The following is a 23823-nucleotide window of genomic DNA, read 5'->3' as shown; positions in this document are numbered from 1 at the left end:
CCTAATAGGAGTACATCACAAATCTTAGTTTTAAGCAACTGATACAAAATTTAATCTTTTCTTTGCTAAAGAGTTTACTGGTGGTCTGGTAAAGGAAGAATTCCAGAGAGTTGCAGGAAATCCACACACTCCACTGCTTACACTTCAAATGCTGCTGTAGAAGACAGGAGACGCTTCTTTTCACAGGGCTCTTTTTTCTGGGAAAAGAGGTGGTGGAACTCAGTGGGTTGCCAACACAGGGGGCAACTCCTGACGGGAGGTGGTGCCCCTGGTACCACATGCGCGCGTGCAAAGTGCATGCATGCTCCCAGGACCACACAATGGGGGGAGTTTTTAAAATTTTAAATCGCCCTCAGCTAAAATGGTCACATGGCCGGTGGTCCCGCCCCCTGATCTCCAGACAGAGGGGAGTTTAGATTGCCCTCCGTGCCGCCACTGGCGGCACAGAGGGCAATCTAAACTCCCCTCTGTCTGGAGATCAGGGGGTGGGGCCACCGGCCATGTGACCATTTTCAAGAGGTGCCAGATCCCCATTCCACCACATCCCAGCTGAAAAAAAGCCCTGTCTTTTCAGTTGGTAAATATATCCTAGAGAATGTAATTCCAAGGCTTCTCAGTTAAGCATTGAGCCAGCCACCAAGGACAGACAAAAATGCACCAGAGGGGAGAAGTGTTACCAATTCAGCCACCCTGACTGAGCATCTGGACTCAACATCAAGACTTTTAGAAGTTAACAACATAGTCAACCCACTTAACTACTCATGTCTGAAGTATCAATCCACAGCTGCTGTAGCTTTGATAGTAAACAGCAGGCACATTCATTAGAAATAAAAGTTCAAGTACTTTCAAGCTAGTTAGACTGGAAGACACTTGGGATTCTTGCAGTTCAGAATTTGCACATCTATAAAAGATTCACAGTGCAGAATACTGAGGTACTTGAGATCTTCTAGCAAGTGTTCAGTAGCAGCCTTTATTCCTGCATTTTCCATTATCAAGCATTGTATCATAACCTTCAGTTTTCTACACATAAAAATAGTACAACTAAGTTAAATTGAAAGCAGAAAATTGTACGTGTGATCAGATTTCTAAAAGTGGAATCCCCCATATAGTTCAACTGTTTCTGATCATGGCTCAGCAAAGTTTTATTTTCTCATCAGTACAAAATCCAGGAGACAAATGTATGAGCATGGATCCCATTTCACATCATAGTGATTCTCCAGAAAGGAAGGCACATCTTCTGTTATGACAGCTGGCCGCAGTCAGTTATGACTATCTTCTTTGATGGCTTTCCGCTCTTGGAGCCAAAGCTCTCGATTTTTTTCACAACATCCATTCCTTCCTTCACATGGCCAAAGACAACATGCTTTCCATCTAGCCTGCAACATAAAACAAGAACGGCGCTTGAATGCAAAAAGCAACAAAAAAATACTTCCAAGCTTGTGGTGGGGAAGAGAGGACCACACTAGTTAATGAATCATAGGGTTGGAAGGTGCCTCCAAGGGTCATCTAGTCCAACCCCCTGCACAATGCAGGAAATTCACAACTTCCTCCCCTCCCATACACCCCCGTGACCCCTGCTCCATGCTCAGAAGATGGCAAAACACCGCCAGGATCCCTAGCCAAACTGGCCTGGGGGAATTGCTTCCTGACCACAAAGTGGCAATCGGCATCACCCTGGGTGTGTAAGAAGGGGCCACGAGAATGAAGCACTGATGTAACCCTTCCTGCCCTCCCTCTCAATCTGCCAAGGTTCACAAAAGCTTGACTAGAGATTACGACAATGGCAACTTGGCAAGTAGCTACCAAACCAAACCAAAATCAGAAATCATGGTATGAAGTGGGTTTGCAAACCATGGTTTGCTGCCCTACCCAAATTGACAAGTGATACAGAATTACAGCTACTGTTCTGCTCCTGGAAATCCCCATACAAAACTGTAGTGTTAAGCAGACAATTCTCAACCATGGTTTGCCATTTGGACTCTCAAATCATGGTTTTGATTCTAATCGATGGTTAGTAGAAATCATGATTTAGTGCCATATCTAAACTAAATAGAACTTTGCCCATAAAGTTTTTACAACTGATATCTGAGGACAACTTGCGGAATGCTCAACATGTTGCTTTGGTTACCCTTTACACATGTGAGTATCTTTGGAACAAAGGGGTCATATGGATGGGAGGGGACAATAATTAATTTCTTGAAGACCCCTGTCAGCCCATCTCCCCGTTCACCTTTATAGTTTTGGTTACATCATCATAGCGGGTGGTTTTTTTCTGCTGCTTCCACAATTTCTCTTTGGCCCTCCTCTTTCTACTTAGATCATACTAGCCAATGGCAGGGGTGGGGGGTGGGTAATGAACAGGACATCACAAAACAGCCTCAAACTGGGAGAACTCTGAGCAGGTGAATATCTTTGCCATGTGTTCAACTATTACCCGAAAAGATTGCTAAAATTGGGTGGGGGGGGGGGCATGTTATTAAGACACAGTCCTATACATTTAATACATTATTAAAGCAGAACAAGCAATCTAGCAGAAAAGCGCTTGCACCCGGAGGAACGTTAAAAGCCAGAGAGCAAACATCACAATTCCAAGAGAGATTTTTACAACTTGTGAATTTACTTCTACCCCGTCCCAACTAGTGTGACATGAATAGTTTACCAAGCTTTAAGCAGCACTAGTTCTTTGTAGCAAGGCTGTGCCTCATGTGCTTGTTTCCAGAATACTTACCAGTCAGTTTTGGCTGTACAAATGAAAAACTGAGACCCGTTGGTGTTGGGTCCCGCGTTAGCCATTGAGAGAATACCTGCAACAGCAACAAGACAGCCATTTAGTGTCAACACACAACACACACACACATCATAAACAGTAATTCACGTTGGAGCTGCTTCTTCTATGCCTATGCCCTGTGTTTAGACTGGGGAATGCTATTCCCAGAATACTCACATTCGACATGAGTTCTAAGTCTTCCATTTGACAGGAGTTCTAAGCAGGGCTTTTTTTTTGGCAAAAGAGGTGGTGGAACTCAGGACCGCACAATGGCGTCACTTTGGGTCAGCTGGAACAAGGGGGGAGTTTTTTAAAGTTTAAATTGCCCTTGGCAAAAATGGTCACATGGCCGATGGCCCGCCCCCTGATCTCCAGACAGAGGGGAGTTGAGATTGCCCTCTGCGCCACTGGCATGAAGGGCACTCTAAACTCCCCTCTGTCTGGAGATCAGGGGGCGGGGCCATTGGCCATGTGACCATTTTGAAGAGGTGCCTGAACTCCATTCCCCCGCATTCCTGCTGGAAAAAAGCCCTGGTTCTAAGTCTTCCAATAATAGTGTGCTGGTGGAATCGGGCACTATTTCATGATTCTTATAGAACTTCCACAAGCAAGACCAATTAGTTCTGACCCTCTTACCAGAAATTCCTCTTTTAATCCGCAATGTTAGTCTTATTCCTGTGTTTTATCTCAAGTTGTGCTCTGTAAACACCACCACTGAGATCCAAAGAGGTACTTTAGGCATGCCAAACGGCTTGGGGGGTCATGGGAAGGGGGGGGGAGGGATTTTTTAAAACTTTTTTCTGTTTAAAGAAAGGTTTCCGAGACATTTTAGTACATTGTCACTTCAAAAGTGGGGTCACCCTATTGCATGGAAATCTGTTCAAGAAACAAGCTCCCTTAGTGACACAGAACTAATTATGTGGTTTTTGAGATACTAGCCATGGTCTGCTTTTATCTTTATCTATCTAGTATTGCTCATACGGCTATTGCCTTAAGCAGAAATTAAAATGGGAAGAACCTTATTTAATATCATTTCTCTGATGTTTAATTATCGCCCCTATATATTTTACCACAGAAAAAGTAACGGCATCATTTGTATCCGATAAGCATGTCACCTGCGCTCTCATATTAGGTAGTAAAGGGATGATTCAAAAAGGCTTTTTACTCAGATAGGAGGGCAGTATAGTAGGGAGGGGGTCTCACATTCTTCGCTAATGAGTTAGGAACCATAGATTTCACCATTATGTTACCTTACATATTATCTGTTGCTACGAGGTCATATATACTACCTGTGTTTCATGTTGTCTAATGTCAGCCCTAGAATTGCTTATGTTCAGTTCCAGCAATTCTTCAACTCTGTATTGAATCCTAACGAATGCTCTGTCTTTGTAAACTTGTATTTATTTACCCTATGGCATTGTTTATGGAAATGTCCTTGCCACTGTATAGAAATGTCCTCGATACTGATTGTACTAATCTCACACTGTGTAATCCGCCTTGAGTCTCAGTGAGAACGGCAGACTATAAATGACAAATAAATAAATAAAATAAGATAGCCCTCAACTCATTCAACATGGGACACTCTATAATCATATGTCCAATGGTTTCAGTTTTATCATATGGGCATCTGCATGTTCTGTTGGCATATGGTACTTTCTTGTATCTACCCTCCAAAACTGCCAAGGGAAGGGCATCCATTCTTGCCAGAGTAAAAGCTCTTCTGAGCTTTGCTACTGTCAAATGATAAAAATACTTTGGCAGCTGCATCGAGAGGGCAACACCTAATTAAAGAGTCAAACATACCTTCTGTGCCCATTTCATTGCATTAATCAGGGGTGGGGGGAATTAAGTAATTTTCGCCCTCAGCTCACAAAACTCTTTCAGAGGATCATTTTGAGGAGGAATGGACCATGCTGTCCTGGACAATCTTTTGCTGGGTCATTAATGGACAAGCATGACCTCATGGAAGCTGAGCACCCATGTGATTACAATTATTGCAACACGACTCAAGCATGACGACAAACATTTAATTACGCTTAAATAGGGCTTAGGACAGAGCTCCATTGAAGAACCTGACACATGGGATTCCAATGCAAATTCCTGATGAGTTATCTTCCAGCCTCCAACAGAACCTTTTCCCAGATTATGCCAGCCCAATTCTGTAAGGACATATTGGAACGAGCCTACCTAGTCACTACTAGTGAGATGCAAATGTTTCCAAGCAGGCCGGCAGGCAAGTGATTGAAGATATATTATTTACCAAATCCATTAAGTTCAAAATGTCTTTTTCTGCTCCTGGCCCTTTAACACCATCTTAACCCAGAACAGCAAATGAGATTTACCTCCGTTCCCAGAAAAACCTTACATGCTAAATTTCTGGGTCAGGCAGCTACTAAAAGAGGGGCAGAAGAGAAAGCAGAAACTACAAAACAGACTGCTTCTACATCTTACCACAGCTCACACACATATACAAAGCCACAGGTGGCCTTCAGTGATTCCACTGACATGCATGTATGTTTGTGATGTCACCTGTCTGGAACGGTTTCCGGGACAACAATGCTGCACACTGATAATGCAATGCAATCAAAATATTTATCCTAAGGAGCCAAACTTCTCGTCCATAAAGATATCGCACAACTGACAATAATGTAAGCAGATTTGCAAATGCAGGCATCCAGTCTGGCAAAAAAGCAATGCCACAGGCCAGATGAAAGAAAGACAAACTTAGCTCACCTGGGCCAACATGCTTGAGATCGAAGTTCTCATCCGGAAATCGACTGCCATATATAGACTTGCCTCCAGTGCCATTGTGATTAGTAAAGTCGCCGCCCTGGAAGGAATTACAATTATTGACAGTTCCCTGTAGTTTGTTACACTGGTCCTATCTAAATGAAACACCACACTGCTGTTCTTCAGAAGAATTCAAGTGCAATGACTCTGAAAAAGAGTGAGCTATGAGACAGGTTTGCATTCAAGGCTCAGCCGGGCAATGGACCCACTAGGGGGTCTTCCACAAACCATTATTTATCTTCTTAGCCTGCAGTCTGGAACATGGGGTAATACTGGTCGCAAGTTCCAATGGCAAGAATACAGTGAATGGTGCACGTAGGCTTAAGTGGTTTCTGGCACAACAAAAGGGACAGCTGATCTTGCTCACACTGTTCACAAGCGATGGAAATCTCTTTTTTGCTCCTTAAAACGGAGTACTTTTTCAAAAGTGAAAAGGAAGTGTGAATGGGCCCAAAAACATGTGAACCTTGACTTTTAAAAAGAGCCCTCAGAACTCTCTTTTGCTCATAATTCTGGCACCACACAAAATACGACAGACTGTGCATTACACTTCCATGCAGAAACTTGGCCAACAGCAAATAAAAACATTCAGCATCATCACATGGCTACGCAGCTTCAGCTCACGAGTAACAATTTCTTTGTGCACCTCAGCACTGATAGGATCTCCGGTGCCTTATCAGTATTGATGGTTTTCTTGCCAAAAGACGTCAGGCAGACTTGCTATGCAACCTCTGCTCTGCTTCTGTAGTTTTCAGCACCCCATATACAGGCTCTCTCTGTGGTGGCCCCTACCTTGTGGACCGGCCTGCCTGAGGTCAGGAGAGCTCCCACTCTCCTAGCTGTCTGCAAATGACGCAAAACTGAATTTTGTATTGTAGGGAGGGGCTCTCAGAGGCTTCGCTAATTAGTTAGGGACCATAGACTTCACCGCTCTGTTGCCTTACATACTACCTGCTGTCTTAAATATGTGCTCCTATGAGCTACCTGTGCTTCGTGTTGTCTAATGTCAGCCTTAGAATGGCTTACGTTCTGTTTCAGCATTTCTTCAACTCTGTATCTTGCTAATTCTATGTCTTTGTAAACTTGTGTTTATTTACCCTATGGCATTATTTACAGAAATATCCTTGATATTGACTGTACTAATCTCACACGGTGTAATCCGCCTTGAGTCTCAATGAGAAAGGCGGATTATAAATGACATGAATAAGAATAAAATATTCTGCTGGGGAATGCAGCTTCTTAGGGTGGAACCTGATGCAACAACAGCCACGTGACAATACAATCCCGCCCCCCACCCCGCCCCAGCATGAAACTCAGTTTGACTCGATGTCATGCCTGCCACATTGCCGGTGGCTGTGGGCAGGGGTGGGAAACGCATTCCAATGACATCACAACCACACGGGATGTCTCACTAAGAGTCTCAGGAGTACGAGACATTAGGAGGGCAGGTTTTGGCAACAGCACCACACCTGTGCAACAGCTAGAAAGAATTTGGCATGAATCATATTGTCACCAGAGGCTTCACTGAGTTCATCTCTGTTGAGGATTTTCCAAACTGTCATGGGTTGAAACGTCATTTGTGAGAAAGAACACACTGGGAATAAGTCGTAGTAGCAGCTAAAGCAAAAGAGAAGCAAATCTAGGTTTTTGAAATGTTTCTACAACCCTTGCCTACAGTAAAGTACTCTGAAGAGTCATACAGCAATGTTTTAGAACTTCGGGAACGGCTGCCATCTCTTCTACTAAGGATCATGAAACGTCTTCCATCAGCAAATGAATGGGATTGAAAGCTGGTCTGAAAGGTTTATTTATACAACCATACTTCATGTTCATGCAGGTCTAGTTTCTTGTAAACAGTGGGATTAACTCTCGACCGTGTTTGAGTAATTGTTAGCTCTGCAGCCTAGCAGTGACTCACACAGAGGGAGGAAAATATGGTCTCCTTACCAGAGGCCATCAAGATGTGGTGACAGAGAAACTGCAGGCATGACTGACACTGTGAACATGCAGTTACCAAGTGACTAGCAGAACCAGGAAGTAATTTTGTCACACGTGTGCATGCTGGATTCTGCTAGCCACTTGGTGGCAGCAGGAATGAACAACTGTGGTCCCAGCATGTTCACAACCACCTCTCAATGCCCTGCGGTAAAAGCCCCATATCCTATTTCCCCCATACTAATAATATTCAATTTATATATCCAGAGGAGTTAGCCGTGTTAGTCTGCAGTAGCAAAATGGCAAATAACAGAGTAGCAAAGTAGCACCTTTAAGACTAACCAGCTTTATTGCAGCATAAGCGTTCGAGAGCCGCAGCTCTCTTCGTCAGATGCACGGAAGGTATGAAGAAACTGGCCAGAGATATATAGGTGGTGAGGGGAGGGGGGAGAGGGTGCAGGGAGCAAGGGTCATGTAAATAAGTTCATGAAAGAGGTGGAATGCACAATCCAGGCTGGGTGTGACCCCTCCCCTCCATTGCAGAATCTGAATAGAATGCCTGCAACAGACCCAGATGCCAGCTCTGCCCTCATATCTACCCAGAAAATACGATTACAGGACCCAATGGCGTCAACTACACTGTCTCTGGCTCTTACAGCTGCTCATCCTCCAACGTGATATATGCCCTCATGTGCCAACAATGTCCACCTGCTCTGTACATTGGACAAACCAGCCAACCTCTACGCAAAAGAATAAATGGACACAAATCTGACATTAAAAATGGCAACATCCAGAAACCAGTGGGAGAACACTTCAATCTACCAGGACATTCCATCAAGGACTTAAAGGTCACCACAGTTCAAGAGAAATATTTCAAAAACAAAATCCAACGGGAAGCTGCTGAATTGGAATTCATATGTAAATTTGACTCAGTCAGACTTGGATTGAATAGAGACTATGAATGGTTATCTCATTACCAAAAGAAATTGCCTTCAGACATTCTATTCACATTCTGCAATGGAGGGGGAAGGGTCATACCCAGCCTGGATTGCGCATTCCACTTCTTTCATGAACTTATTTACATTTACATGTCCCTTGCTCTCTGCACCCTCTCCCCTCACCACCTACATATCTCTGGCCAGGTTCTTCATACCCTCCATGCATCTGATGAAGAGAGCTGTGGCTCTCAAAAACTTATGCTACAATAAAGTTGGTTAGTCTTAAAGGTGCTACTGGACTCTTTGCTATTCAATTTATATGCTTCCCTTCAGGACAACTTAATGCCCACTCAGAGTGATTTACAGAGTGTATTATTACTATCTTCATGACAATCACCCTGTGAGGTGGGTGGGACTGAGAGAGCGCTGAGAGAGCTGTGACTGACCCAAGGTCACCTAGCTGGCTTCAAGTGGAGGAGGAGTGGGGAATCACACCTGGCTCTTCAAATTAGAGTCCTGCCGCTCTTAACCACTACACCAAACTGGCCCTAGAGCTCCTTTGTGGGATATTCCACACAACCTACCATAAGATCCATCACATGATCATAAGATGACCTGTCTCTGACACATCACTTGCACCATTTTCCCGCAAACCTCCACAGCACGTTTAGAGAAAACAATTCTGAACAAATATGTAGGTTATGCTGGTGTGGGCAGAGAACAGCAAATTGCCCGATAACTTCCCTATACCTGAGCCAATCTAACAATTGGAAAAAGTAGTTAAATAATTGTGAACAATTTTATGTCAACTGACTGCATCCTACTGACCTCCTATCTTGTGTCTGGAATAAGAGGCTTTGGAGGGTGAGCGCTGCAGTCCTAAGGCTGAGTTCAAATTTAAAGTTTCTGTTGACACAGAAACACAAAAAAGCTGCCCAGGTCTTCCTCAGCAAAAGAAAAAAAAATCGGACCGCCTTACAAGAGAGGAAGGAGTGGGGCGATTATTCTATCGCAGCTGCAGAAAGCATAGAGCAGACATCCGTTTACGGAGAATCCAACGGTAAGTCCACACATTTGAAAAAGTGGGCTCTAGTTTAGGAACTCTTATGCTAGAATTAAAACTTGAGTCTGCTGCAGCAAAACACTAAGATAGCCACTCCTTTAAAACCCTCATTTTTTACAATAATAAAGGAGTCTATTTGAACAAAAGCGCTATTCCTTCCAATATCTCCACTCCTCACAAACAGGAGCAGGCTGAGTCCTCACTGAAATTCATGTGGAACCCCAACAAGAACAAGGCGAAGTCCATGTGAAGATGCCATGCGCATGCCATCTGCGGCAAAGCATCTATTCAGACTTCATCATGTTTGGGCCTCCTCGCCTCTGTTCCCTGAACGCTGAATATCACCATCACCTTGCCTGACTTCTTGAAGATACGATCTTTTGTGTTTTATTTACAGCAATTCCAAATGAGTCAGCATCCAAATGAGAATTGCAACTTCATGCATGCTCCGAGTCACGTTTCAGTTATTGAGACTGCTTAATTACAGCCTACATTGAGTATACACTTACTTATCTGTACAGATGCCACGGATGATTTTCTGCTCTGTCAACAGCAACACACAGCTTAATGTCAGAAAACAAGATGTAGAAAAGGCAGGGCTTTTTTTCAGCAGGAACACAGTGGAATGGAGTTCCGGAATCTCTTGAAAATGGTCACATGGCTGGTGGCCCCGTCCCCTGATCTCCAGACAGAGGGGAGTTTAGATGGCCCTCCGCACCGCACTAAGCAGCGCGGAGGGCAATCTCAACTCCCCTCTGTCTGGAGATCAGGGGGCGGGGCCACCAGCCATGTGACCATTTTCTCCGAGGGCAACCCACCGAGTTCCACCACCTCTTTTCCCAGAAAACGCCCTGAGAAAAGGTACAACTCCATCAACTTTCCTCCAACAGCCAAGATTCATTAGAATTCCACATGAATACACACAGCCCATTTTCCTAGCCAAAGGCCCCTTTTTGCAAGGACAACAACAAGAGAGCTTGAACAACTCTAAATTAGGTCTCCCAAAGCAAGCTGGGGAGCACTAGCTATTTGCTTTTTATTTTGCTAAGCAACATTCACAGCAACAAGTTTATAGAAGTGCTAATGGCTACATCCAATTTTAAATGGTCCTATCGGTGGCCAACCATAATTTCTTGGGTGTTCCATTTTTTAAATTTTATTGACTCAGATATCCTAACATCCTAACTTTTCTTTCCAATGAGGACCCAAAGAAGTTGACAGCATTGTTCCCTCCACCTCCACTGGGTCCTCATAGCAACCGCCCTGTAGGATGGGCTGATTGGCAGGTCCAAGGTCATCTAGTGAGCTTCCAAAGTGGACTGGAGGGAGGAGTCAAACCAGGGGCTCCCAGATGATTCTAAAGAGTCCAGTAGTACCTTTAAGACTAACCAACTTCATTGCAGCATAAGCTTTCGAGAGCCACAGCTCTCTTCGTCAGATGCAACTTTATTGCAGCATAAGCTTTCGAGGACCACAGCTCTCTTCGTCAGATGCATCTGATGATGCATCTGATGAAGAGAGCTGTGGTTCTCGAAAGCTTATGCTACAATAAAGTTGGTTAGTCTTAAAGGTACAATTGGACTCTTTACTATTTTGCAACTACAGACTAACACAGCTGACTCCTCTGGATCTATGACCAGATCCTACTGTGACACAAATCACTGTAACACACTGGGTCTCAAAGCACTCCCCCCCACTCCCAAATCAATATCAGTAGATCACCTTCAATGAACTGCTCTCTTCTATAAAGAACTCTGACTTGGCCTCAGTAGCCTTGCACAGGTGACCCTTCCAAACGATGTCTGAATATGCAGAGGAAGCTGAGAATGAGCATTCTGACCCCGACCCCTGCTTCCACGTGATTACTAGCTAGAGAGTTCTTCTACACTCCCTCCCTGTCATCGGGGGATGCTGCTTTCCAAATGCTACCAATCACAGGAAGAGTGTGTTAGCCTACACTTTAAGACACGCTGCCTGGCAAGGCAGGAACACAGTTGCCATCTCCTGGCCAGGAGGGGTCATGAGAAAGGCGAGCTAACAGCCTAGCACCCCCCCAGAGATGCGCAGATTTGCAGATCAAAGTAGTGATCTCACCCAGAGTTCCTGAATTCATCCTTCGGATCTTCCATTCCCCTCCTCCCTGACTGCTATCACCCAGAAATCTGAGTGCCCTTCCTGTCCCACATTCATGAGTCATCAGTCAGCCCTTTGGTATCAATAGATACGTCTGATCAAACCTTCTCTGGTTTTACTGTTTTAAAATGCCATGGGCAAAAGGCTCCATCCTGCCCCAAAGGATGGGTTTTTCCTCATAAAAAGGGTGGCTTTCTAGCAGCCATGTGCATCCTGGGATCTTCTCCATTGCACCCTCAGACATCCGTCTCAGTCCCCTCCTTCTCCTTGCCACGAAGTGCTGGTCACTCAAGGCTGCTACTCTACAGGACGCCCTGCCTTCGCCTCTTCTAGATTGATAACTACAAGCCTTCCTTGGAACTGCTTTCCCACTGACTCACTGTTTTCTAGTTAGATCTGAGTGTTTGCTGTGTGCATTCTGTGTAATTGCCCTTTTACTGCTGCTTTAATAAAAACCACTCCTGTTGAACATCTGCCTGTTTCTTGAAGGGTTCTCTAGAGGAAGCAATCCTCGTGGACACTGGTGAAAAGATCCTAGTTACCCTCCTCTTGCAGCCTCTCCTTATTGCTAATTCCCCCAACTCACAAGGAGACCACCTATTGGGGTAAGAAACAGAGACTTCCTCCATGCATTTGTAGATAACCCAGCAATAGCACAGAAGTGGGGTAGCACAGTCACATCTCTCCGTTCCTGCGCAGTCAGTCAACGCGTGGAGAGGTTGTATATAGAGGGCTGGTGTGATTCAACACATTCCTGAGCAACATTCATTGTGTGTTCAATGGGAGGTGATCTCTTTCAGCTATACGCTGATCTGGCAAAGGAGGATTCTCTACAACAAGTTGTGGGACCTAGCTACTGTATGAACCAGGATGACCCAGCGTGATTGGTTTCCTTCCCACAACTCACAGGTGCTAAAAAATTCACAGCACCTCATTATGAAAAGCAGCATGCAATATAAAAACATGTCATTAACGTATCAGCACGGCTACTCGTTATAACCATACGTCTGCAGGCAACTGCAATTCATCAAGTTACAAAACAAGTTCCTTCGGCCATTTTTTCCAAAGCTTCAAGCAACCTGTAGAAAGTTCTTAAATTCATTACCTGGCACATGAAAGAAGGAATCACTCTATGGAAGGTAGATCCTTTGTATCCAAAACCCTTTTCACCAGTGCAAAGTACTCTGAAGTTCTCTGGTGAAGAGAAAGCAGAAAAAACAAGCACACATTGTGTTATCTCTCTTGATATTACCAGGGCGGGACAAGCAGTTACTACCCAACAAATCCGTATCACCACTGACTTCCAAGGAAACAGACTTACATGTCTGCCAAACTGCCTCTTGTCCCTTGTTGAGATGTGCATATTTTTTAAGCGTAGGAGCTGCAATAGCTTTGGACAAGTGGAAAACAAGGCAGCTCCCGCTAGCTTACATGGAGCTACGTTCTCACTGAGGTGGTAAACCTTTCTGCATTGTGCCATTTGAGCCTGCTTCTCCATCTAAGACCAAAATCAGGGAAAAGGAAGACTTCCGTTTGACTGCATACTTGTGTTCTTGACATCCAGCGTTTAGATCAGATGTCAGGAAGGCAATTAAACTACCAGGGCAGCGGGACCACCCTTTTCTCTGATAACTAGCTTACCGTATGTAGTGAGTGGAGGGCCTTCACAAAAATTAATCACGCAACCCCCCAACCAGTAATCTGAAATGGTACAACCCGAGACTATTTAGCAACTTGATTCAAGCAAGTAACACAAAAATGGTCAGATGTTGTGTACTACCAGAGTGGGATCAATAAAACTCTGCAAAGGGGCAACACTATAAACCATAATCTGTGGTTGCTTAATAAATCTTCATGTTAGCATTACAGAAAGCTGGAGCATCTCCACACTAAAATCTGAGAAAAAATTTCTTGATCAAAACTGGAGGCAGCAGATAAAATTGATCTTCCTATATTCCCACTCTTGAAACCACAATGCCAACACAATCTAAACAAACTTTAAAAAAAAATACTGATAAAAGTATAATCTTACCGGCTGTTTTTGGTACCACATCAGCATTCAACTGTTAGAGAGAGAGAGAGAGAGAGAGAGAGAGAGAGAGAGAGAGAGAGAGAGAGAAAGAACGAACACATTATAGCTTAGCATTAAATATATGGCCACTTAAAAAAAATTAAAGAATGAAAGATACAGAAGAGGGGGCAGAAAGATTTAATGAAGGACCAGCACAATAAAATATCTATCAAGGACAGACCTCGATCATAATAAGACAGGCTGCACAAAATTATATTAACCACCTTCCTGATTCCTCTGGTCTTTAATTTGAGACAGCCTCTTCACAAGCACAACTGGGGGATCACTTGTTGATTTGAGAAAAAATATTTTAAATAATGAAAGAAAAATTTGAGCTTACTTTTCTTCCAGTCAGAATTACAAGGCAGACTTTAAAGGCAACTTTACAGCTTTTATTGCCCAGCAGCTTGCCAAAGGCAGAGGGGACTACACTCACAAATCACAACTTACTTGCCTTCCCTCTCCCACAGCAGCCTGGAATGCCCACTGAGGGCCAAATTACAAGTGACGCCTGACACAGGTTGGACACTTGTCAGCTTCCCTCAAGTTTTGATGGGAAATGTAGGCGTCCTGGTCTTGCAGCTGTAATGGAGAGCCAAGCTGTAAAACCAGGACGCCTACAATTCCCATCAAAACTTGAGGTAAGCTGACAAGCGTCCAACCTGTGTCAGGCGTCACTTGTAGCTTGGCTCTGAGATCTAGTTTCTGAAGGACAGGGGAGACGTTGCACACCGCAGGACCCAACCTCTCTGCTCCAGAAAGCCTCCGGGAGATCTATGCCTCTCTTTTTCAGTTTTCGATCATATTTTACCAAAATGGTTTGCCCATATTACATACTGTATCAATCACACTTTTTAATTGGGACAATATATAGGAATCTCCTCACATTAATTTTTACCTTCACAATCCTGTGAGGCAGATTAGGCTGAGAGTATGCGATTTGCCTAAAGTCAGTAACTTCTATAGCCATATATACTGCCTCTCGTCCTAGTTCAATGCTCTAATCTCTGCGCCACAGTGATGTTCCCTTCCAAGGCACTCTTTTTGCATATGCCTAACAGAACATTAACCAAAATCATCTACAGCCCAATGCTACTGGTTTCCAAGTCCAGGTTTTATTGCAGTGTGTTCAGAAACACAATGAGCGCATAAAGGTTTGCGCTTCCAGGATCAGATAAGATAGTGTGTTCAAATAACTGAAAAATGTACCTTTCAACTTGTGTGATCGCCAAAGGGAGTACAAATCTTTCCCTGAGACCAAACCCAGAGGAGAAAAGAAATGATGCCCAAGGGAAACACACCCCATTTCCCCCAATGGTAAATGTATTTAATCAGGGCTTTTTTTCTGGGAAAAGAGGTGGCGGAACTCAGTGGGTTGCCCTCGGAGAAAATGGTCACATGGCCAGTGGCCCCGCCCCCTGCTCTCCAGACAGAGGGGAGTTTAGAGGGCCCTCCGAGGGCTCTCTAAACTCCCCTCTGTCTGGAGATCAGGGGGCGGGGCCACCAGCCATGTGACCATTTTCAAGAGGTTCTGGAACTCCGTTCCACCGAGTTCCTGCTGAAAAAAAGCCCTGTATTTAATGAATGGATGGCATGGCATGGAGACTAAGTTGGAAAGCATGGTAAAGGCATTTGGAATCAGCGAAGCCCTAGGCAGCTTGCCCCCAAACTTCCGAGGCTGTGGTCTCAAAATCCAGTCGTATTTACCACACACATACACAATACGCCGAGCCTATCTTCAAGGGAGGGCTAGTTCATGACAGTATCTTTAGGGCAGACTGCAGAGCTATGGGAAAGGGAGGAGAGTGTATTAAGCAATCAAATTCTTGCAAGCAAGTCAGGATTAATTCTTAATTCTTCTCAAACTGAACTCCTTTCTCACCAAACACAGAAGAGAAGAAAAGCAACTTAACTGTTAATGAAAACTGGCCAGCAGAAAACCTCTTGAACGTGCCCTAATCCAAAATTCTTACAGGCATACTAACCTCAAATCCTTCTGCTTCTAACAACAACAAAAATTGACAGCACTTCTCTGGAGAAAAGAGCCTTTCCACCAATAAAAATTGCCGTCATCTCAGTGCTACTTCCGGGAGCCACAGGCAACTGATATTAATATCTCTTTAAAGCGTTCAGGAAACCTAGTTAAAAAAAGAGGCCCATATTTCATATCAAGATTAACCAGGAAGAGAAGGGGCTGAAGAAGGCTGCTTCTGTTTATCAAATACACTATTTAAACTTGCCTCTTAAGAGACAGAGAGAATTTACAAAGTAAAACTTTACTATTTTAAATGTAGATTTATTTAGGCATTTTTGTGACTTAGGTCAGAAACAGCCAGCTTGGGTGGGTGGGTGGGTGGGTGGGTGGGGGCACGCCAGAAGTGCTGCAGGTGTTTGACTTTGCCAAAGGAGGCTCTACCTAATTCTCTCTACCCAGCTCTGTCCTCATTTCACCTTTCCACTTTTCCTTATAGTCACACTGTAATCAGGCACCATCTGTCAACAACAACAACAAAAAACTACAGGCGAATCATCTGACGAGTAATTTACACACCGCTCACAATTCTCTGAAGTGATCCTGAAAGTACTTGCATGCAGAATGCTCAGAAACGATACCCCTTCAACCTTGCCAAAGACAATCGCCTTGGCAAGGTACAAAGAGCCCAAAAGTCCAACATGACATAAAATCTCTTAATTTCAAATTATACCATAAGTGCCAACCAGCAATGAAGTTACTAGCACACTTTAAAAAAAAAATTGATTTACTTCATTTATACTCCTTTCTCCCAACTGGGGACCCCAAACAATTTACATTGTTCTCCATTTTATCTTCACAACAATCCCATGGGGAGAGAGAGAGAGAGAGAGAGAGAGAGAGAGAGAGAGAGAGAGAGAGAGACTGGCGGGGAGAGAGAGAGAGAGAGAGAGAGAGAGAGAGACCGGCCCAAGGTCACCCGACAAGCTTCCATGCAAAGTGAGGATTCAACCCGGGGCCTCTCAGAGCCTAAGAGCAGAACCACAAGTGACAAAAGGCACAGGTTGGACACTGGTCAGCTTCCCTCAAGTTTTGATGGGAAATGTAGGCATCCTGGTCTTGCAGCTTGGCTCTCTGACTGCTGTCCAATGGACTCTTCAACTGTCACTTGTCCAACATTCCGCCAAGCTGCCTACATTTCCCATCAAAACTTGAGGGAAGCTGACAAGTGTCCAATCTGTGCCTTTTGTCACTTGTGGTTCTGCTCTAAATCAACACTCTAACCAATTGTGGCACTTGGCACGGAAGTCAGATTTGAAGGACACAACCTGAAAAAGAAGCGAGTCTTTAAAAGTTTCTGTACCCTTCAATTCTTGCTTGCAACAAACAAAACGTGAATGTGGCCCAGAATTTGGGCACTTTCTGAGCAACTTTATGCAGCATGGCATCCCAAAAACACAGCTGATCTTTACTTAAAGTCAGAGGCCTTCCCTTTTCCCGCCTATTCCCACGGCTCCTCTTCACGGCTGCCTTTGCCCCCTCTTTCCACAACTTTCCACACATTCCCTTACTCGGGCTGGTCTTCCGGTACCACCAGAGCAACCTGCATTTCTAAGATCCTACCAGTGCAACTCCCAAACTCTGCACTTGGAATCACTTCAGGCAATGCAAACAAAGTGTCCAAAGCACTTGCGCTGTGCATTTCTGTGGTGAACACTGCAGCCTTTTAGGCAGTGGTGTCTGCAAACACACCTATGCCCACAGAGGTCTATTGCTCTTGAAAACATTACTCTGTCCATCCTGGGAAGAACCAAGTACAAGCAGACAAGCCAATGGAGTGGACCAGAGTGCGATGGCTTTTGGCTAGGGTAAAGCAGGAAAAAAATCCTTGGGCCAGCCAATCTCTCTCTCTCTGCCTAATTTACCTCATAGATTGTTGAGATGACAAAAAGATGATAAACCACCAAGCTCTTTGGAGAGACAAAGTTCACAAGTGTGATGGACTGACAGTGGCAATCTATGAATGCTTCTTTTTCGCACTGTATGAAGCAGAGATGAAGATTTGTTTTGGATTTCTTAATGGCATTTTGGATTAAGGAATCCATTTGTTTCAGTGAGGTGACCTGGAAGTCGTTTGGCTATTATATTTTTCGCTACTGTTTCGGTATCCGTGTACTCTCTCCTAAGACGGCCCCAGCTGTAGCTGCCTTGAATTTGAGGTGATATGACAGGATAGAGATGATTTAAATCAGTGCTTTTTTTTCTAAAAAAAATGTTTAGGGGTACTCTCAGTTGGAGTTGGTTTAGCGGGAATTCCAACAATTTAATTTTTTTTTACTTTCTCCCGTTAGATTCACAAAATGTTTAGGGGTATGCGTACCCCTGCAAACCCCCAGAAAAAAAGCACTGATTTAAATAAATCGTACTACTGTGCTTATTCCAAAGAGTTTACTGTCTATAGCCATAGGCCGTCACAATCTACCAAACATCAACTAATAAACAGTTAAATCCATTATCACAGTTTGTAAAGGTTAATTAAAATTAATTAAAACAGTACAGTATGCCAAACTATCCCAGGAATCACGAAACAGCCTCATTCAGTACCACCTTAGATCTTATCTTTTTGGCTGCGAGTGCAAACTGAGAGACTCTGTAGGACACGTGATTATCAGTGGCACATAACAAAAACACAATCTTCTCAATTTCAGAGTATGTGTTTGTCACTGATAGGATTCTGGCCAGAAATTTAGCTCTGGGTACACTTTATAATGGACAATAAATTAGGTAGTGGGAAAGGTTCTCCACTGTAGGTGATCCACAAATGCAGGTGTGATGTTCCATAGGGGCGTGAGAATAACGCCCTGCCAAAAGAGCCGTTTGCATCATCTGAAAGCGCAGAGCAGAGAAAGACACTCTGAGGTTGTAATGAGAAATAGTGGCTCAGTAGGGAGATCTTAAATGGTCAAATTTGATTAGTTTACACCAAGGAACTGCCTTAGATTTTAATATTGATAGCCGATCCATCACTGCATCTGACTTGTAGATCCACTCCTTAAGTGGGAGGTTGTTGGCTGAGACCCCTAATAGGTCATCCGGGATGGTATACCTTTGGCAAACGGTCGATAGAAAGCCAGGGCGTGTGGGGTCTTTGGATAGTAAGTAATCTACTGATTGGCAGCTTAAGGAGTCAGAACTGGAAAATTTGATCCTTTTCCGGTATTTTAAAACTGCAAGGTGTACCCGCGCCCTAAGGGAGGGGAGGCCTGTTCCGGCCCTCATCAGGGCGGCAGGAGCGCCTTTGGGTAAAGCCAAAATCCGTCTCAAGAATTGGTTTTGGATTACCTCAAGACTGGTTTGAATGTCTTCCTTCCAACCCCACACTTCAGCTCCATATAGGAGGTGAGGGACTACCTTGCTCTTAAATAATTTCAGTGCTGGATCTATCAGTCGACCCCCCCCTTTGTATAAAAGAAATGTATGATTGACCCTACAATCCTAGATGCTGAGGATTTAACCATCGCAAGGTGTATCTTCCAATTCAGAGTCTCTTTAAAGGTTACCCCTAGATATTTAAAGAAGCTGCATTGCTGGATTGGGTTGCCAAGGATGCTCCAGCGGGAGATTTTTGGCTTTCTCCTGAAAACCATTACTTTTGTCTTTGTGCAGTTGACATTGAGAGCTTCTTCATTACAATAATGACCTAACTCATCTAAGAGTCCCCTCAAGCCGATCTGGTCAGGGAGGTTAGGACCATGTCATCTGCGCAAAGGAGAGCTGAAATCTTCTGTTGTCCCAGAGAAGGCAGCATAAATTGGGGACCTGACAGAGTCTCATTGATATCATTGATGTACAGGTTAAATAGTAGAGGGGCCAGCACACAACCCTGTTCCACGCCTCTACTAATAGGGATTCTGTTAGTTAATGATCCAGAGGTTCCCACCCGAATTTGAGCAAAGGTATCTTTGTGCAGCTCACGGAGCAGAAACGGCAGTCGCTTATCGATGTTAAGTTTGGCAAGTGTGGACCATAAGCGGGACCTATTGATTGAATAGAATGCGGCAGCCGAGTCAACAAACGCCACATAAAGTTACTTTGTTGGCCCATTTATTCCAGAGTAAGCCAGCTGGTATAGCGGTTGACAGTGGTCTACAGTTCCAAGGCCTTTCCAAAATCCCGCTTGCGTGGGATGAATTATTTTTTCGGTGGTCGCCCAATCTTCCAATTTTGCCAGCCGATATTTGCTATACAGTTTTGCTGCTGTATTGAGTAGACTTATTGTTCTATAGTTTTGCGGGTCAGATTTATCCCCTTTTTTGTGTATAGGTACCACCTATACAGAAAACCTTTACTGCGCGTATTTGTCAAGGAGTTGGGTGTGGACAGCTATCGCCATATTAGTGCCAGAAAGACATAAACCTATAAGGTTGAAAACTGAACCACGATTCTATAACAAAAAAATTAAATGTCATTGCATTGATGGTACTTTTCCTATTTACTAAAATATTTCCCAACAACTCTGGTTTTTGGCTTCTTTGCTTGGAAAGGCAAGAGACACGTTTTATCTAATCACTTCCCTAATAAACAAACATTTGAGGCCTTCTGCAAGTCTATGAAGAGTTTCACAGAATTAAAACACTTTATTTTAGATTATTTTGAAGACTAGCTGGCTTAATAAAAAGATTTTTTTCCTCACATGACTTCAGTAAAAGTACTACAGTTCTGATACATGGAGAACAGGGTTAAATGGAATTTAGGTTCATATTTTTGCTGACTAATAATACCTGACTAGTAATGCAGAAAAGATCCAGGTGAGAAGTTGAGACTTGTTAAGCATCAGAGTGAGTTAGGAAAAGAGAAGTCCTAATATTTAAATCCCTGTACTAAGTGGCACGGCTGCACAATAAAGGAAAAGTACCTGAAGGGCAAAGACGCAAGGGAACCAAATCTTCCACTGGCCATTTCTTCTAGACTATCAAATCTCCCCTTAGAATTCCTTAAGAAATGTCAAAGGCCCCCAAAGTAGCCTCTTCAAATTTCCCATTTTGTGTTTTTTATTATGCCACAGTTTGGGGGAAAATGAAGATTAGCTGTCTCAGCAGAGGGAAATTACATAAAACAAACAAATAATTGACGGCCTTTCCCTCTTGTTCAAGAAGTTTGAGTTTAATCTTGGTGGCCACCTTCTTCCCTATCAAACTGCCAAAACATGTGGATCAAGGGCCGAGGCTTTGTTGAACATGCTACTATTTATCGAGACAAGGCAAGTGGACAAAAGGGAGAGAGACTTTTGCGCAATAGCATTTCCCCTGTGGAAATTATTTCTTGACACTGTATGGCTAGTACCTTTTTTGCCCAGTTTTAGGCATCACATATTAAAAAGGTTTTATTCCCCCCAGATTTTTAGCAATTTTGGCATGAGGGTGAGACTAGATTTCCATTTCATCAGATTGTCTGGGCGATTATTTCTCCTAAATTTAAGTCTATTTAAAGTCTGTTTACTTGCTGCTAAACAGAAGTGTTTAACTGTTCTTATGGCTGTTATTTTAATAAGCTCTTAATAAAGATAGCAAATAACAGCCTTGAGAATTTTACAAGTGAGGTTGCATATACATTTTATTTAAAAATGCAGTCTAGATTTATTTGAAAGAAACATTAATTTTATGGAATTTTAAACACAGGATACACCATTCTTTGTGCAAAGTTACGTAAAGAAAGTTCTGTGAAATGCCCAGTGTTACAGAATTTCTTCTTTTCATCCCCTTTGAGCAAGGTCCAGCCTCTACACCTCCCAGCAACATTGCTAAACTCTCCCGATTAGAAATGCTTTTTGTAGATAACTTTTGGTGGATTTAGCCTCTCATTACCTTACACATATTCCTGAAGCAAAGGGGAGGAGGGAGGATTTGGCAACTCTAAGAACTTAAAAAATAATGTTTTTTGAATCAGTTTATATTGAAGCAAGCAAGTAGTGTTATCCGAAAAAGGGATACAAATTTACTCCAACCAAGCACGCTCCCACCACAAAGACATCCTATCGCCACCACGACAATCAAAGATTGCAGTGCGAGATGCCAACATCCCATTCCAGGCCAGCAACTCATTATCACCAACATAGATCAAATTAACAAGCTTTCATAAAGCTGAGGGTTTTTTTTTTTTTTAATCTGTTAATTCCCCACTTTAGGGTGTCTTCGCCAAGGACTAGATTGCTATTTTTCCCTTCACCCCAGCAAGGCTTTTTTGAGCAGATTCTCAACAGTGTCCCAATAAAGGAAAACCCCAATCAGCACTCTGGACCTCAATCAAATCAAGGCCAAAAATACTGGCAAAATAAGAAGAAAGTTTATTGGTGAAAACTCTAATAAATGGGTGCACTTCAGACAAATCAAGCAAAATGCATATCTTGCGAGGCAGGCACCCATTTTTATACCTTTTTACAAACCAAACTGTTTATCGTAGCAAGATAGCTGACAGAAGACAAACAAGCGTAAGTCAGTAATTTTTAAAAAGTTGGCAAGGCACATAAACCATAAACCTTTAACACTTCTTGGAAAACTAGAGGGGTACCAATCTGCAGGATGATAAAAGGAAAGCAGGCAAAGCAAGGTCGCAAGGCCTCAGCCTTTTCAGAGCCATGTCCTGTTGAAAGTTCAAAACACTCCTTTGTCTCACTTATCTTTACTTTGCTGCCATTTCTAGAGAGGAACCGTGAAATAAAAAGTGTGTAAAAGGGCAGATGGATAGAGGCAAATGGGATAGAGGCAGCTGAGACTTATTCCCATAACTCGCCTCAGAAGAACCAAAGACGACTATGGTTAAAACTACATGTTTATATAAAACCCCTTAACGCTTTTTTAAATTAAAATTTTATTAAAATTTTAAAATTAATGATAAAATAGAGAAAAAGATTTAGAAAAACAAGAAAACAAAAAGAGGATGGATGGATGGACAACATTCAATTTATATCTCGCCCTTCAGGATGACTTAACACCCACAGAGCAGTTTACAAGGTATGCCATTATTATCCCCACAACAAAACACCCCACAACAAAACACTAGCCCAAGGACACCCAGCTGGCTTCAAGTGGAGGAGGGGGGAATCCAACCTGGCTCTCCACATTAGAGTCCCATTGCTCTTAACCACTACACCAAACTGGTATATAGGAGTATATACCAATTTTCTATTTGAACAACAATATATACTGTGTAATAACTCCAAAATTACCAGGAACAACTACTTCACCGTTCTATCTATGCATTCCTCCCCTCACCCTAACACTTTTAAATAGCAAAAAAATCAAGCCAATTCATTTATTCAGGTATTGCCACCCCCCTTCCTCCCATGGGGACCCCAATGCAGCTTATACCGACCCCCTACTCCATTTACTCCCCAAGACGACCACCCAGAGGGACTTAGGCCGAGGTCCCCCACGGCACAGCGGGGGGTTCGAACCCGGGTCTCTGAGAGATAGAGGCACCCACGCTGCAACCTTTACACTACACTTCCCCAGCAGCCAGGCGGCAAAAAGAACCCCCCTGCCTGAAAAACTCGACAAACCCTTTTCACAGCTGTCCAGCAGGCAGGCAGGCAGGCAGGCAGGCAACAGGCGGAGCTCCCCCGTCACTACCTAGCGAACTCCGGCCTTTCCGCCCTTCGAGGCACAGCAGCCCTTTGGCCCCTTCCCCGCCCGGCCCCGGAACCCCCTTCGGAAGCTTCGCGCTCTCGCTCCGCCCGCCCGCCCGCCGGGCCCCCGCCAGGCCAAGGGCACCTTGGCGCGCCGCGCGTACCTGCAGCACCACCCGGCCCAGCGGCTGGTTGTCGGCGCCCACGTCCAGGTACACCACCGGGTTGTCGTCGTCGTCCCGCTCCCGCTCCCCGCCGCTGCAGGCGCGGCGGCCGAGGGCGGAGAGGCGCGGCGGCAAGGGCAGCAGCTCCCCGGCCCGGCTCGGGGGAGGCGGCGAGAGCAGCAGCCCCAGGCGACGGGCCGAGCGCAAGGCGAGCATCGCTGCTGCTGCTGCTGCTGCTGCTGCCGGCGTGCAGCTGGCGGGCGGGCGGGCGGGCGGGCGGCCGAGGGCTCCTGCGGCTGCAGGCGGCGCGAACTCGGGAGCAGCACAGCGCGCGCGCAAGACTCCCCGCGCGTCACAGGCGGCGGA

At 44.3% G+C, this 23823-nt stretch overlaps 1 protein-coding gene across 1 annotated transcript; it reads right to left on the bottom strand.

Moving 5' to 3' along the window:
• Positions 1 to 503: 503 nt before the first annotated feature.
• Positions 504 to 23823, bottom strand: PPIF (peptidylprolyl isomerase F). Its single transcript, XM_054982926.1, has 6 exons — positions 23458 to 23823; positions 13659 to 13689; positions 12732 to 12820; positions 5501 to 5597; positions 2729 to 2804; positions 504 to 1376 (listed from the first exon to the last, which is right to left on the bottom strand). Exons 1-6 carry the CDS (start codon positions 23671 to 23673, stop codon positions 1241 to 1243), a joined length of 645 nt encoding a protein of 214 aa, XP_054838901.1. The 5' UTR covers positions 23674 to 23823; the 3' UTR covers positions 504 to 1240.

This window comes from Eublepharis macularius, chromosome 6, assembly GCF_028583425.1.
Source record: "Eublepharis macularius isolate TG4126 chromosome 6, MPM_Emac_v1.0, whole genome shotgun sequence".
Taxonomy (NCBI): domain Eukaryota; kingdom Metazoa; phylum Chordata; class Lepidosauria; order Squamata; family Eublepharidae; genus Eublepharis; species Eublepharis macularius.
This window is presented reverse-complemented; position numbering and strand designations above follow the sequence as displayed.

Bases quoted from the DNA above. Each gene is read 5' to 3' on its own strand.
- PPIF (XM_054982926.1), bottom strand. From the start codon at position 23,673: ATGCTCGCCTTGCGCTCGGCCCGTCGCCTGGGGCTGCTGCTCTCGCCG. The intron at 2,805-5,500 runs GTGAGCTAAGTT...TTGCTGTTGCAG, and splicing joins TCTCAAGCATGTTGGCCCAG to GTATTCTCTCAATGGCTAAC. The intron at 1,377-2,728 runs GTAAGTATTCTG...TTTATGTTGCAG, and splicing joins TGTACAGCCAAAACTGACTG to GCTAGATGGAAAGCATGTTG.